The sequence below is a fragment of the Microtus ochrogaster genome, chromosome 10 (assembly GCF_000317375.1).
Source record: "Microtus ochrogaster isolate Prairie Vole_2 chromosome 10, MicOch1.0, whole genome shotgun sequence".
NCBI classification, from domain to species: Eukaryota; Metazoa; Chordata; class Mammalia; order Rodentia; family Cricetidae; genus Microtus; species Microtus ochrogaster.
The window spans coordinates 80,466,817-80,479,603 of NC_022016.1; the positions used below are offsets into that span (position 1 = coordinate 80,466,817).

At 55.5% G+C, this 12,787-nt stretch overlaps 1 protein-coding gene across 6 annotated transcripts in view; it reads right to left on the reverse strand.

Annotated features, from left to right (window-relative positions):
• The window catches only part of Chd5 (chromodomain helicase DNA binding protein 5), a 53,229-nt gene that overhangs the window by 32,708 nt on the left and 7,734 nt on the right, over positions 1-12,787 (reverse strand). For all 6 annotated transcript variants that reach the window (XM_026781831.1, XM_026781829.1, XM_005353641.2 and 3 more), the window contains exons 2-6: positions 10,863-10,987; positions 4,822-5,001; positions 2,369-2,487; positions 1,750-1,988; positions 85-206 (exon numbers count right to left, since the gene is read on the reverse strand). In XM_026781831.1, the coding sequence (XP_026637632.1) occupies positions 85-206; positions 1,750-1,988; positions 2,369-2,487; positions 4,822-5,001; positions 10,863-10,987 (785 nt within the window). The remainder of the gene's footprint in view (positions 1-84; positions 207-1,749; positions 1,989-2,368; positions 2,488-4,821; positions 5,002-10,862; positions 10,988-12,787) is intronic.

A 12,787-nucleotide genomic window follows, 5' to 3' on the forward strand; every position in this document is an offset into this window, starting at 1 on the left:
GCACATGAACACACACTCAAACATGCACGCACGTGGGCACACACGTGGGCACGCACACACATGCACACATGCATGCACACTCACCGAGGAACCCTTCTTCCTCTTGCTGATTCCTCCAAAGCGGAATTTGAGCCCCGCCACTCGCTTGCCCCTCCCCTTCTTCTTGGAGTCTTTGGCGCCTTTGTTCTTCTTCCTCACTCCGGGCCCTGGGCGTTGTAACAAGGGCTGCAATGACCAACACTGCCACTGATGGCCCATTTCTCCCCCACCACTTCACGGAGCCTTCAAGACCCCAGTGAGAAATGGGTCATGTGAAGACGGAGGGTCTGAGAGGCCAGGCTCTTGCTTAGGTCACGCGGGAAGTAATGAGAAAGAGACAAACCTGACCCAAGTCTGGCTGTCCTGGACACCATGCTGGCCATCAGCTATGAACTACACTGTCCAACTGACTTGCTTCCAAGGAGCCCTTTGGCTTCCCTACCAGAGGGCAGGCCGCTGAAGCAACACTGCCCACCTGGGATCCATGCCTGGATCCCTAGAGAGTCATCCCGGTACCAAAAGCCAGGCCACCAGACTCCCAAACCATGGGCCAAAGGCACCTCCCACAGCTACCCCCAGCATTCCTTTCACACGGGCTGTAAGCTGGACTCTATGACGTCAATTAACCACCTAGGGAATAAGGACCCCGCCCCGCCCCAGCAGCCCATCCTGCTGCCAGGGGAAGGCATGGGGTCTGGTGATAGGATTTGCACCCTTGCCAGGTAGCCTTCCCCAGTTCTCTCATGGCTACACCACACACAAGGACATGAAGATGGGGATCCCGCTGCAACCAGGGCATGCCACAGAAAAGCTAGTTCAACCTTTCGAGCTCTGAACAGGTAGCCCAGGCAATCAACAATTCTGCGGTAGCTCCTAGGCAGGTGGAAGTGGGAAAACAGGAAAGATGGGGGGCACACAGAGTTGGGGCAAGTGACCCATGACACTCGCCCACCAGGCACTCTCTGAGACATAAAACAGAGGTGCCAGGCACCATATTCATCATTGTCCTAGACACCGAAACTCTGTGGGGTCGGCACGTGGGGTCGCTCCCAGACTTCTCTCAGCCCATCAAACCCCAAATCAGAACAGACTACAAGAGGGGTTAACGTTCCCGCGGAGAAAGATCAATGTCCCCAACCTCTTAAACGCCAGAACTTCTACCCAGGTTGCAGCCTGGTCTCTCTGAAGCAGAAGGCCCTGCTTGCCCTCCCCTCCCATCCCTTTTGCATGGAGTCAGACTGGACCTGGCCTCCTTGCTGTCCTTCCATCCCTGGTCACACCCAGTCCTGTGAGGTCCCTAGACAGGGACTCGACCCTGTGCAGGAGGCGTTCACATGAGAGGATTAGCAGGCTAACCCAAGACTACCTCAAACTTCCATAAATCCAGGGCTGGAACTACCCCATTCTATGGGGTGGGCTGCAGTAATCTCACACTGTGACCCACCCCTCCCGCCCCCATGCCCACAGGGTGAGGGTAGCACCCTTTGGGCAAATGTTAACGCCCAAAGATGTACCCAAACTCCTTGACTTCCCCACCCTCCCCCAACAGGTGACAGGGTTGGAGCCATAAAGAGGGGTCGAGTCAAGTCAGCTTGAGGTCACAGAAAATACCGGGTCCTCCATAAAGGAGAACCCCTAGCTGACCTGCGGGATCTAGGAGGGGGCAGATCTGCCAGACAGAGCTCAGTGCCCACTCACCCACAGCCTTACCCTTGCCCTCTTTGGTCTTGGCCTTGCGGATGGGCAGAGGCTGGGGCACCTGCTGGGGACTGATAGCCAATGGAGGAGCAATGGTCACAGTCTCCACAGCTGCGGCCACAGCTGCTGCAGCTGCTGCTGCCGAGCTGCCCTTAAACGGGTTGTTGGCGCTGAATTCTCGCCACTTGGCCCCCAAGACGGTCATCATTTTGGACATAGGGATCTTGGGGTTCTTCTTGGCAATGAGCGGCCTGTGGGAGAGATACAGGAAGGTGAGGAAGGGACCACCCTCTCTCTCACACCTGTGAGGTGTGGCCAGCCCCATAGTCCTGGCTAAAGAAACTGGACAGAACAAAGATGAAACCAGAGCACACCCCAACATACTCCTGACTCCTGACAGGGTCTCTATCTGGCTGCAGACCAGAGAGGGGCCTGGACCCCAAGACAGAGCCTGTGAGGGAAGTAGGCTATGCTAAAATGAAGGGGTCCTGACCCCAGGTCAGCGATTGCTCTACTAACGCTCATCCATCAGGAGCCCCGGCTACCTCTCTGTCCACCTCCCCTGGATCTAGTGCCTCAGGCAAGCACAACCCCCATGGTCACCCGGCCATAGCAGCCACCCCTGGCCCACCGAAGGAATTGGCTGAAAGCCTTGTAGTTGGTTAGTGTGTGGTAGTCTTCCTCTGAGAACAGGTAGTCCACATCATCAAGGCCCCACTCCGCCATGAGCTGTCCCGAGGACTTTGGCTCCTGCAGAGAGAGGTGGGGATCAGGGGCAAAGGCCTTCTGACCTGCCTGCTGCTCTGAGAAAGGGGAAGATGAGAACCTGCAACTGAAGAACAACTCCCACCTACCACTGGGACACCTGAAAGCCACACCCACCTACCCGCCAACCCCACCAGGGGGTTGTCTCAGATGCTGGCTCACAGGATGCTGTGAGTTTTAACACTGAGACTGGGGAAAGGTCACACGTGTTTCTCTGGATGGGGAAAACAGGTCAGAGACAAGCCCAGGCTGTTCTGGTAGACTGGGACAGAGTGACAGCAGTGGACAGTGCTGAAAGAGTCCCACGGTCACTTCCCAGATGTGGTACTAAGTGAAGTGTGTAACAATCCTAAGGGTCCCTGTGAGTCTTCAAAAGGGCTATCCTAAGAGTCGGAAAGCTACAGAACAAGATGGCCTAGTGGGCAGGGATCAGATGAAGAGATGGCAAGACAGGGTCTCTGTGTAACCCTGGCTGTCCTGGAACTTGCTATGTAGACCAGGCTGGCATCAAACTCACAGAGATCCTCCTGCCTCCACTGGGATTAAGTCATTTGCTACTACACCCAGCTGTTTTTAATTGATTTCTTTCTATGTATAGGGCTGTTTCGTCTACACGTATGTCTATGCGCTACATGCGGACCTGGTGCTGGCAGAGGCAGAAAAGGGCATCAGATCCCCCGACACTAGAGTTACGGTTTTGATCCACCATTTGGGTACTGGGAATTGAACCTGGGTCCTCCAGGAGAGCAGTTAGTGTTCTTAAGCACTGAGCCATGTCTCCAGCCTCGCTATATGAGTCAGTTCTAACCATCACTCTCTCAGATACCAGCAGTGAGAAGTAAACAAATTAGTTCACCCTTCTGCCTCAGTTTCCTCATGCTGCCTCAGAGAATTAGCACAGTGAATGGTTTAGTGACTGTTACCACGGAACCCCACTCCCCCATACCGTACCTCTTCCAAGTAATCTTGACTCGTCCCCACCAACCCCAGCATTCACCCACTAAACCAATCAGCACACACCTTTCTCTGCCACAGTTCCTAGCCTTTTTGACCAGCCAGGGGACACGGACCCCCATCCACAGAAGCAAAAAAAGAAGTGTTTCCAGCCTTGGGCGACACCAGTGAATGCCACACAGAACCGTCTGCCCTGACTCCTCAAACTCCCTTGGAAGCTAACTTTCTGGCCCTGCAGTGGAAGGCCACCCAGCTGGTGCAAACACCTTCCCTGGGTCCCCAGAACCTGTATCCCAGAAATGACCCACAAAGCAAGAGGGCTTAAGAACCTGGTTCCACAACAGCTCAGGGATGGTTCCATGGGGGACCTGCCCCCTCAGGCACACCCAGGCCTTCCTGAAGGCACCTCCACAGAGCACAGAAATAAGCAGGATGTTGTCACTGGGACTCCTCAACAGCCCCCAGAGTCAATTTCTCAAAACTGTCCCCAAGGCTGTTACCAGTCACTGATGATTCACAGCACACCCACCAGTGACTGATGGATCACACGGGGTGTCAGGACACCCCAAGTACGCTCTGCTCCCTGAAGCCCGCCAGTCTTCAATCATTCATAGCAATCTGCCGCGCAACAGCGACTGTGTTGATGTCTGTGGTGCCACATCATAGCTCACAAACCACTCCTGGTGACATGAGGTCGCCCACCCGCACCTCACAGCCCAGGGGATGGCCTCCATTCAACCGTGATGCCTTGGCTTGCTTTATGACAAAGCTGCCCGTGCCCAAAAGACAGCCAGGTCCATCACAGCCACAGCCATGCCACTCCAAGTTCACTGAGAGGCTGGAGGGACACCCATGTGGTACCCAGGCAGGGCTGTCCACAGATGCTTGTGGCAAAGACTCCATTTGTTATTTTATCTCCTCAAATGGCTCCAGGCAAGAGGTTCCCGGCAGCAAACCTGAGCTGACACTATGTATCACTCTCTCCAGAAACAGCTGCATGCACGGGTGGGCAAGCTGCTGCCAAGAGCAGCCCCAATCTGTCAACAAGACACCGCACCAAGGCGACCACAGACTCCTAAGTCCTCCCTGCATAGCTGAGACTTCGTGATACAAGCCTCCCATATCCCATGTCCGACATCCAGGTGCATGTGGGTGAGGTCCCCAACTCGGGCTCCAGGGGCACCCCTATCCCCTGCCTGACCCCAGCTCCCCAACTCTGGCTCTGGGGGCACCCCCATCCCCCGCCTGACCCCAGCTCCCTAACTCGGGCTCTGGGGGCACCCCCATCCCCCACCTGACCCCAGCTCCCTAACTCGGGCTCTGGGGCACCCCTATCCCCCGCCTGACCCTAGCCCGGCCGATTACTTTCAAGCCTCCGTCGTCATTATCATCCTCGTCCTCGTCCCTCTTTTTCCGCTTGGCTTTCTTCTCCTTCTTCTCCTTCAGTTTCTTCTTCTTCTTCTTGGTGGGGGAGTAGTCGCTGCCTTCGCTCTCCGACTTCTCTTCCAGGTCCTCCTCATTGTCTGACAGCTCATCATTGCTCCCCTGAAAAAGAAAGGGGAGCGGTGAGGGTGCCAGACACCCCGGGATGCCAGAGACCTGGGGTAGAAGGCCTAGATAAGCTGCTGGGCCACCATCTTTCTTCATCCATGGTGCACAGAGGGGCGAGCGTGAGCAAAGGTAACTGACAGAATGGTGAGGTGATCTTGAGCAAAACCGGAATTCCCCAGGCAGGCCAAGTGTGCGGTGAGCCCAGGGCAAGCTGGGCTTCAGCTTTGGTCATAGTGGATTTTGAAAGCGTGATCGCACTCCATGCCAGGAACTCCTGATAGAGTCCATGATGGCCAGAGGAGAAAGCCGAAGGATATGAGAGAAGCTCCAAGCAGGAGCTGACCTGCCCACTAGTGCCCACCCTCACCCTGCGATCAGGGAGTGAGTGCAGAGAATCAGCTCTCCAGAGGCCACCACAGTACGAGCCTGTCTCCAGGATGGCCACTCCATCTCAATGGTAGAAAAGGTAAATTAGGCAGCTCTTGAGATTGACTCCTTGATTTTGTTTTCTGTCTGTAGAAGCAGAAAATGGCCCATTTATATGGAGATTAGGGTGTTTACAGTCATAGCATGCCCACCAGAAGGATGCTGCCCCTGGACAGAAACGGTTTGCCTGTGACTGGGAGGCAGAGCCCTGTCCTCTCCTACGTGGGTCTGCAGGGACAGGCTGGCACTGTCACCACAATTACCAGCTCAGGACTTGTTACACCTGTGATGCCTATGAGGTGTTTCCAAGGTGAGCAAAGACAGGCCTGAGGAGAGATGGGGAGAGCCGGAAATATGGAGAGTGCCCTATGAACTCAGCAACTGGGGACAGGGAAGGAGAAAAAAAAAAAAAAAAACAAGAGAAAAAAGGTGATGATGGGAGACAGGGGCAACAGGGTCTACCTGGAGAATCCTGGGAGCCCCTCAGAATTCTCTTGCCTTTCCCAGTAGAGAACCTGCAGGCCACACCCCATCAGTTAGCTGAGGGTGAACTTATTACTGAAGGGGTTTCTCCCTGCAGGCCAGCTCGGCAGACCCCACCCATATGTTCTCCTGGAAGCTCAGCTCAATCTCCCCACTAAGAACCCTGCTCTCGCGCCTGTCACCTGCTAACCAATCATCACATCAGTGCACTGCCAAGCCTCCTCACTTTCCCAGAATACCGACTCTGGTCTGCAGCCAAGGGACAGCTCCCAGCTCCCACAACTACCAGTGATATGGGACTCAGAAGCCACAGTTCTCAGATTACAGCAGGGGAAAGTGAAGTCAGTTAGGGACATCCTCTCCCCTTAGGCAGCAGAGGCCAGCCAAGCTCTCTGAGACTATGTCCTCGAGATCTGCGAGCTCCAGTCCTCACTCCAAAAGGAGTGTAGATGAGAGACAGAGGGTATCCCAGACAGCAGCTGCAGCCGGCCCCGGAGAAGGAAACCCAGGCACTACACCGCAGTAGAGGCCGAAAGACCAAGGGTGGATCCTTGTGTGGCCTGCCTGCGGGTCCTTGCTAGCCTGGGACACGTGCAAGTCATTGTAACAACCTGAACCTCCAACTCTCTCGTCTGTGCAGTGAGAAAGGAACTAGGGGCATTGTGCACATGGAGACCCTGACATGGAGGTGCCGTGCTCAGAAACTGGGGTGGCATAAGAACCAGTTGTTCACCATGTGTCCTGGCAGGGGGCTTAGGCCAGAGCTCTCTGCATTCACAACCACAGTTACTCCTGATACAATTGGACCACACCCAAGCAGAGGCATCTCCCGGTGACAACACCCCAAAACGGTGATGACTCTGATTGGGGGGCAGAGAAATTGCAGAGGTAACATAGGTCCCGCCCCACTTCTACCCACTGGGACAGGACCAAAGTCAGCCACATGGGTCACGGGCAGCTGAGTGACGGTATGGGTAAACAACACGACTCTGCCTGGTAGCTGGCCAGAATGTGTCCTGGGTAGAAGACACCACCATATCCGGGTTCAGGAGTGACCAGCACAAAGGGAGGCTGGAAGGCACCTCCAGCAGACCGCAGTGTCTGCCAGAAGCAGCAGCAGCCTGTGCTCGGCACGGAGAGGGGGCGGGGCTGACTGAAGCTGAAAGCCTGGCCTGGATAGGAGGATTCAGGCGAGCACACACCAGAGCTGGAGGAAGGCAGGGATTGAGCTGGAGCCCTGGGTGTGGATCTCAGGCTTGGTGTTCCTTTCCTCCGGCCGCCCATCAAAGCTTAGTCCAAATGTTCACCTCCTATTCCACCCCCACCCCGGTGAGAGAAGACCCTGACCGCCAGCCCCTAGCCCGTAGCCCATCTCTCTTCTCCCCTGCCACGCCTCTTCCATGCCCTCGGATGACAGTGTCGGCAGAACTTGGACCAGCTGTTTATACGCTTCCACGCCTGGGCCTCCTCCACCCCGTGACACACATCATAAAAACATCCTGCCTCACAGAAAAGATGGCGAGGGGGGAACGTTGCAACTGGATGGGAAAAGCATGCACCAAAGGGCTGTGGGCAGGACCTGGGGATAGCGGTGTCACCGGAGAAGGGGAAAACCGGCCACGAACCAGACCAAGAGGGACCACTCGGTGTCTCGGAACCTACTAGGGTGCACATCTTTAATCCCAACACTTTGGGGAGTAAAGGCAGGAGAATCTGTGAGTATGAGGTCAGCCTGGTTGATAGACCAGATCCCAGGCTATCTAGTAAGGTGAGCCACACCCCACTCAGGAAGGAGACACAGACCGATCACTCTAACAAATCCCGCAAACCAACCTCAGGCCTGAGGTCTAAGAGAAACCAAAGTCCAACAGCAGGCTGTGAGAATGAGGGTGACGAGTTGGGCCTCTGCTCTTGACATTGCCCTTTGCGGAAACAATCCTGGGTGTGATTGTAAGTGTTGCACTAGTGGCTGGGAGAAGAACCTGAGGGCACACGCGCAAAGCACCTCAGATGCCACACCCAGGTTGAGGGCAAAGAGGGGGGGTCTCTGCTCGGAGCCCCTCTGCCTGCTGAGGGCACAGCACACCGGCCATGGCTGGTGGGGGCCCCAAACAGTCCGTGCAACACACCCCTTCTCTTCCCCACTCCTCAGTTTCTGAATCCTGGCCTCCTGTCTCCTCCTCCTCTCCCTTCTATGCCCAGCACACACATCACATCTCCTGGAAAAAAAAAAAAAAAGCATTTGGACTCAAAGGAAGAACTCAGGGAGTTGGTCATTCTCGACTTGGGGTCCTTCAAGACTGAGAGGAAAAAAGAAAGAATGAAATATGAGCCTTCCCATTCACCAGTGTTATAAACAGTTATAATTTAGCACTGAATAATTGGTTGCTATGGCAACCGCTGCAGTACAGGTTGAAATCAGTTCTCCCTCCTGCTCTCCGGTCTGACGGGGAGCTTCATCTACATATGCTCAGGTTCCGGCTGCAGCCCGGTTATTTTATGTAAATCGGGATCCACAGCTTGCTGCTTGCCTGTGCCCCGCCACCCGCCCAAGCCACTGCTTAGAGCCCACCTGCTCAGGCCCCCTCTGCGCCTCAGAGTCACCTGGTGGGGGATGCAGTGTTGGGGTTGGGGAGGAAGGAGATTCCCACACCGTGATCTAGGGCTGCGGGGTGGGTGGGTGGGTGAGCAGACACAGCCTCCTCTTTGTAAATAGCACGCTATCGACCGCCATCCCCATCCCCAGGTCCTGCAGCTGGATAGCGTTAAACCGGGGGGCAGGGGAGGTGAAGGGGGAGGGCGCACCCCTGGCCCAAGGGTCACTCTGGTGCCTGCATCTTGGAGTCTTGTCTACCCCAGTGTGCACCCTTTTAAAGAAGACGTATTGCATCGCGAGGAGAGGCAGCGGGAGCGAAGGAGGGAATGGGAGAGCGAACGGGAGGGAAATGAGATGAGATGGAGAGGTGAGATTAATAAGGCAGAGGAAAGAATCACGGGCCAGAGGAAGAGCCTGACGGCAGAACCAGAGGACGGCAGGACAGAGACCCCAGCCCTACAGCCCCATGCCCTCCCCACCCCTGGCATCCTTCTTAGCCAGAGCCACGTCAACCCTGTGCCCAGGAAGAAACCAGAAAAAGCCAGTCCTGCTTAGAACAAAAGCTCCCCCACCCAGGAACCCCCAGCCGGCCGGGCATTTTATCTAGAAGTGAATGGTCCCAGCCAATGGCCTGACACTTGGCAAGTCCTCTGCCATGAGGCCCAGGACCTGAGGTTGAGAACAGTGACAACAGCCTCAAGCAGAAAGTCTGGGGACCTGGGAGCCAGGGCCTCACAGAACCTATCCACTGCCCAGCCATGGACAGGTCTGCAGGACCAAGCAATAGGAGGCAGCGGCTGCTGGAGAATTCTGGGGCCCCCTGTGTCAAAGGAGCTGGTTCCCAAGCACAGCGCCCACATCCTGCCTCCACTTTCTCCTCTGGATAATGGGGACAGAGAGCTCTGCTGACACCTTGGAGGAAGCCTTAAAATACAGGTCTGTGGACCAGAACCCTTGACAACCTGCTTCTCTTACTTCCTGCTGGAGACAGACTTGCCCTGCGGCAGGGTGTGAGGTGTTCTGGGAGGAGACAAACACGTCAATCCCAGACAACATGCCAGACTACAGAGAGCCTTGACGGGCACAGAAGTCAGCCGAGGGGTCAGGGATTCCAGGAGAGCCAAGTGTGGCGCACATACATGTGCGTGAACACACACGCACTCAACAAGAGAGCTGACTAACACACAAAGCCGGGAGAGGTTGGGGTGGGCTAGAAGGGGCGGCTGAGGAGCTCGCCACAGAGGGTTGCCACACATTGCTGAGAGAATCCTTAGGTTAGGCTGTCCTTGACAAGACGCTAAAACAGAGGAGAAAACATACAGGCTGCAGGTTGAGCTTAGGTCCCCTCTGATGCCCTTGGCCTTCTCCACAGTCGTCTGTCAGATAGACACGTGCTGGGTCAATGTCCCCACACAGGGAAGGTGAAGAGGACAGAGTTGATGCCCAAGAGGGCAGTGGCTCTAACCTGCCTCTCACCACCATTTTCTCTCTTTTGGGGCTCTCCTCACTTCTACCCCCAGCCTGCATGCTGGAGCCCCAGATAAACCTGCTCAAAGCCTCGCAGTGACTCAGTTTTACGGAGGGACAGGCAAGAGGTCACCCCCGTGAGTGGCCCTCTGAGCACCTCTGCTCCCTCATTTAGAAGGAGAGGTGTATGCTCCACCATCCTGGCAGGGCGGCCTGGAGAGGCAGGAGGTGAGAAGACAGAACAGTCTTGTCCTGAATGGGAAAGACGCTAAGCTACCGCCTGCCTCAGTTTCCCTACACCATCAGTTCCCAAGGCCGATCTCAGGGATGAAGCAAGTCAGCATAAGGCACATGGAAGCATAATGTCAGCAAGCAAGCCACCTCACCTCTTCAGCCTTGAGTCCCAGCACCCTGCACACAGAGCCACCAAGAGCCAGGAAGTAAAGAACGGGAACATTAAGGTCACCGCACACAAGCGCAGCCCTTACACACAGCCCATTCCTCGTGGGAGCCTCCTGGTGTTTCTCTGACCTTCTCTGCTCTCAGTAGGATTCACTGAGGAGACAAGAGGCTCCAACAGAACAGCCAGAGAGAGGACAGACAGCAACGCTGCCAGAGACCAGGCTGAGACCACAGTGCGGGGCAGGGAGGCAGCCAGAGAGAACAACATGGCGCTCCAGCTCAGCACAGGACAGCTGAACTTCCAACCTTCTCAAGAAGCCCAACATGCCATTTCCATCTCAGGGGACTCCTGCACAGCACCTCCGCAGGTGTCCAAGGGGCGCCCAAGGCCCAAGCACACCCCACCCCACACCTCACCTCCTTCCAAGGGGTGCCCAATGCCCAAGCACAAGGCCCAAGCTCACCCCACCCCACGCCTCACCTCCTTCTTCTTCCGCTTCCCTTTGGACTTGCTCTCTTTCAGCTTCTTGGGCTTCTTCTTGGGAAGGCTCACGGGCTCTGCAGGGAAGAAATCCTCGAAGCCTTCAAGGCCACCGTCGTCTTCTTCTGCAGGGGTTGGAAGGGAGAGAAGTCACCTTCAGTTTCAGGCAGAACCAGGGACACAGAAGCAGAGACAGGCCACGGAACCCCCATACCACCCAGATCCAACAACTCCAGATCACGGCCATGCAGCCACAGTCCTAGGACAAGTGACAACTGTCATGTCCACCCTGGTGGGCAGCACAGGTCACTGCCACTCTCTAGGCTTTCCCTCCCTCCCTCCTCTGCAAGAAGGGACAATAATCACCTAGTCCTGAACCCAATAAGCAAAAGTGAGTGTCTAATCTGGTGTCCTTACTGATCTGGGAGAGAAGTGACCTCATGGGACGTCAAAGCCATCGCTAGTTGGCCAAGGGAAGGCTGGGGCCCAATAGAGAGGCCAAGCTGAGTAAGGCCTATCCTTACCTCCAGAGGTTCAAGTACAGCTGAGATGTGACTAACAAATGCAAGACAACAAGGGACCCTGGTTCCAGTAGCCTAAGACTTGATAGGATCCCTCTTAATGAGGGATTCAAGACTACACTGCCTTCCCTGCCCAGTCCTGTGCAGGGAATCAATACACATGACAATCCCAGATACAGAGGGCTAGCAGGATGCTAAGCCCATTCCACATATGCGTTTTCCAGAAAATGCTCACAAATTCCAAATTCCCTTAGTGACATGCCTGAATATGCCCGTGACCCCAGCACTGGGGAGAGCCTGCTAGCCACACAGCCTAATCAAACAGAGGAACCTGTGGTCCAGTAAGAAGTCCTGTCTGAGGTAACGAGGCAGAGTGTGACAGAGAAGGCATCGATGCCTTCCTTTGGCCTCCACATGTGCACGGACCCACGCCCTCAGGCATTTTTTCACACCACAGTCAACTGTCTTTAATTAAAGGCCAAGAGGGACAGGGTGGGCTTAGGGCTAGGGTTATTAAAAAGGTGGCTATTGGCTCCATGTCACCCCAAAAGGAGAAAGGTAAGTCTGCCTCAGCTCACCCTCAACTAGAAGGGATTTCTGTACTGGGGAGACATGGTGAGCTCAAGCCTGACTCCTACCTACTGGGGAAACCCAGGTTGAGCCAGTGTTCCTATTCACCAGACATGACCTCAGAGGTGAGGTGTCAAGGGTCATCTCAAGGACATGGCAGCAAGAATCAAACCACCCAGAGTAAAGAAATGGCCACCCAAAGCGGCAAAGGACAGAGAGATGACCACCCAGGGGGCAAAGGACAGAGAGATGACCACCAAGGGCAAAGCGAGGCTTCCAGAATTATGCAGCTCCAGGACCATCAGAGCAAGCCTCCTTCACCAGCCCATAACCTGGGTGCCATAGCAGGCCCCTCCTGCCGCCAACTTCATGTTCTATGCACAATGAGTGGGTAGGGGTGGTCAGAGGAGTCTATGCCCCACATGTGTGCATAGAGAGACAATGTTCTTCTCAGGTCCCACCAAGTCCTCCTGTCGGCCTTCAGTCACCTGAACCCCAGAGCCCTGTGGAAGACAGGTTCCCGATGGCTCTCTCCGGTCCCTGTACATGGTGGCTAATTTCAATCACAGATATCCTCCTCTCAGAGGGCAACTCATGGCTCCAGTAGCTAAGAAAATCCCCTCCTGAGCCCTGTGTGGTCAGTCTGCGTATGTACAACCCTCCTACTGGGGCAAGGTACCCCTCGGCACCAGGACCCCATCCAAGGAACAAGCCCTGCCTGCCCACACAGCTCCCCAGAGTCTCCGGAGCAAGGATAGCATGTGCCAAACTTCCGGCCCCTCCCTAGAGTGGGAATCCGGAAGAGCAGCCGCAAACCCAGAGAGGAGGAGGCAG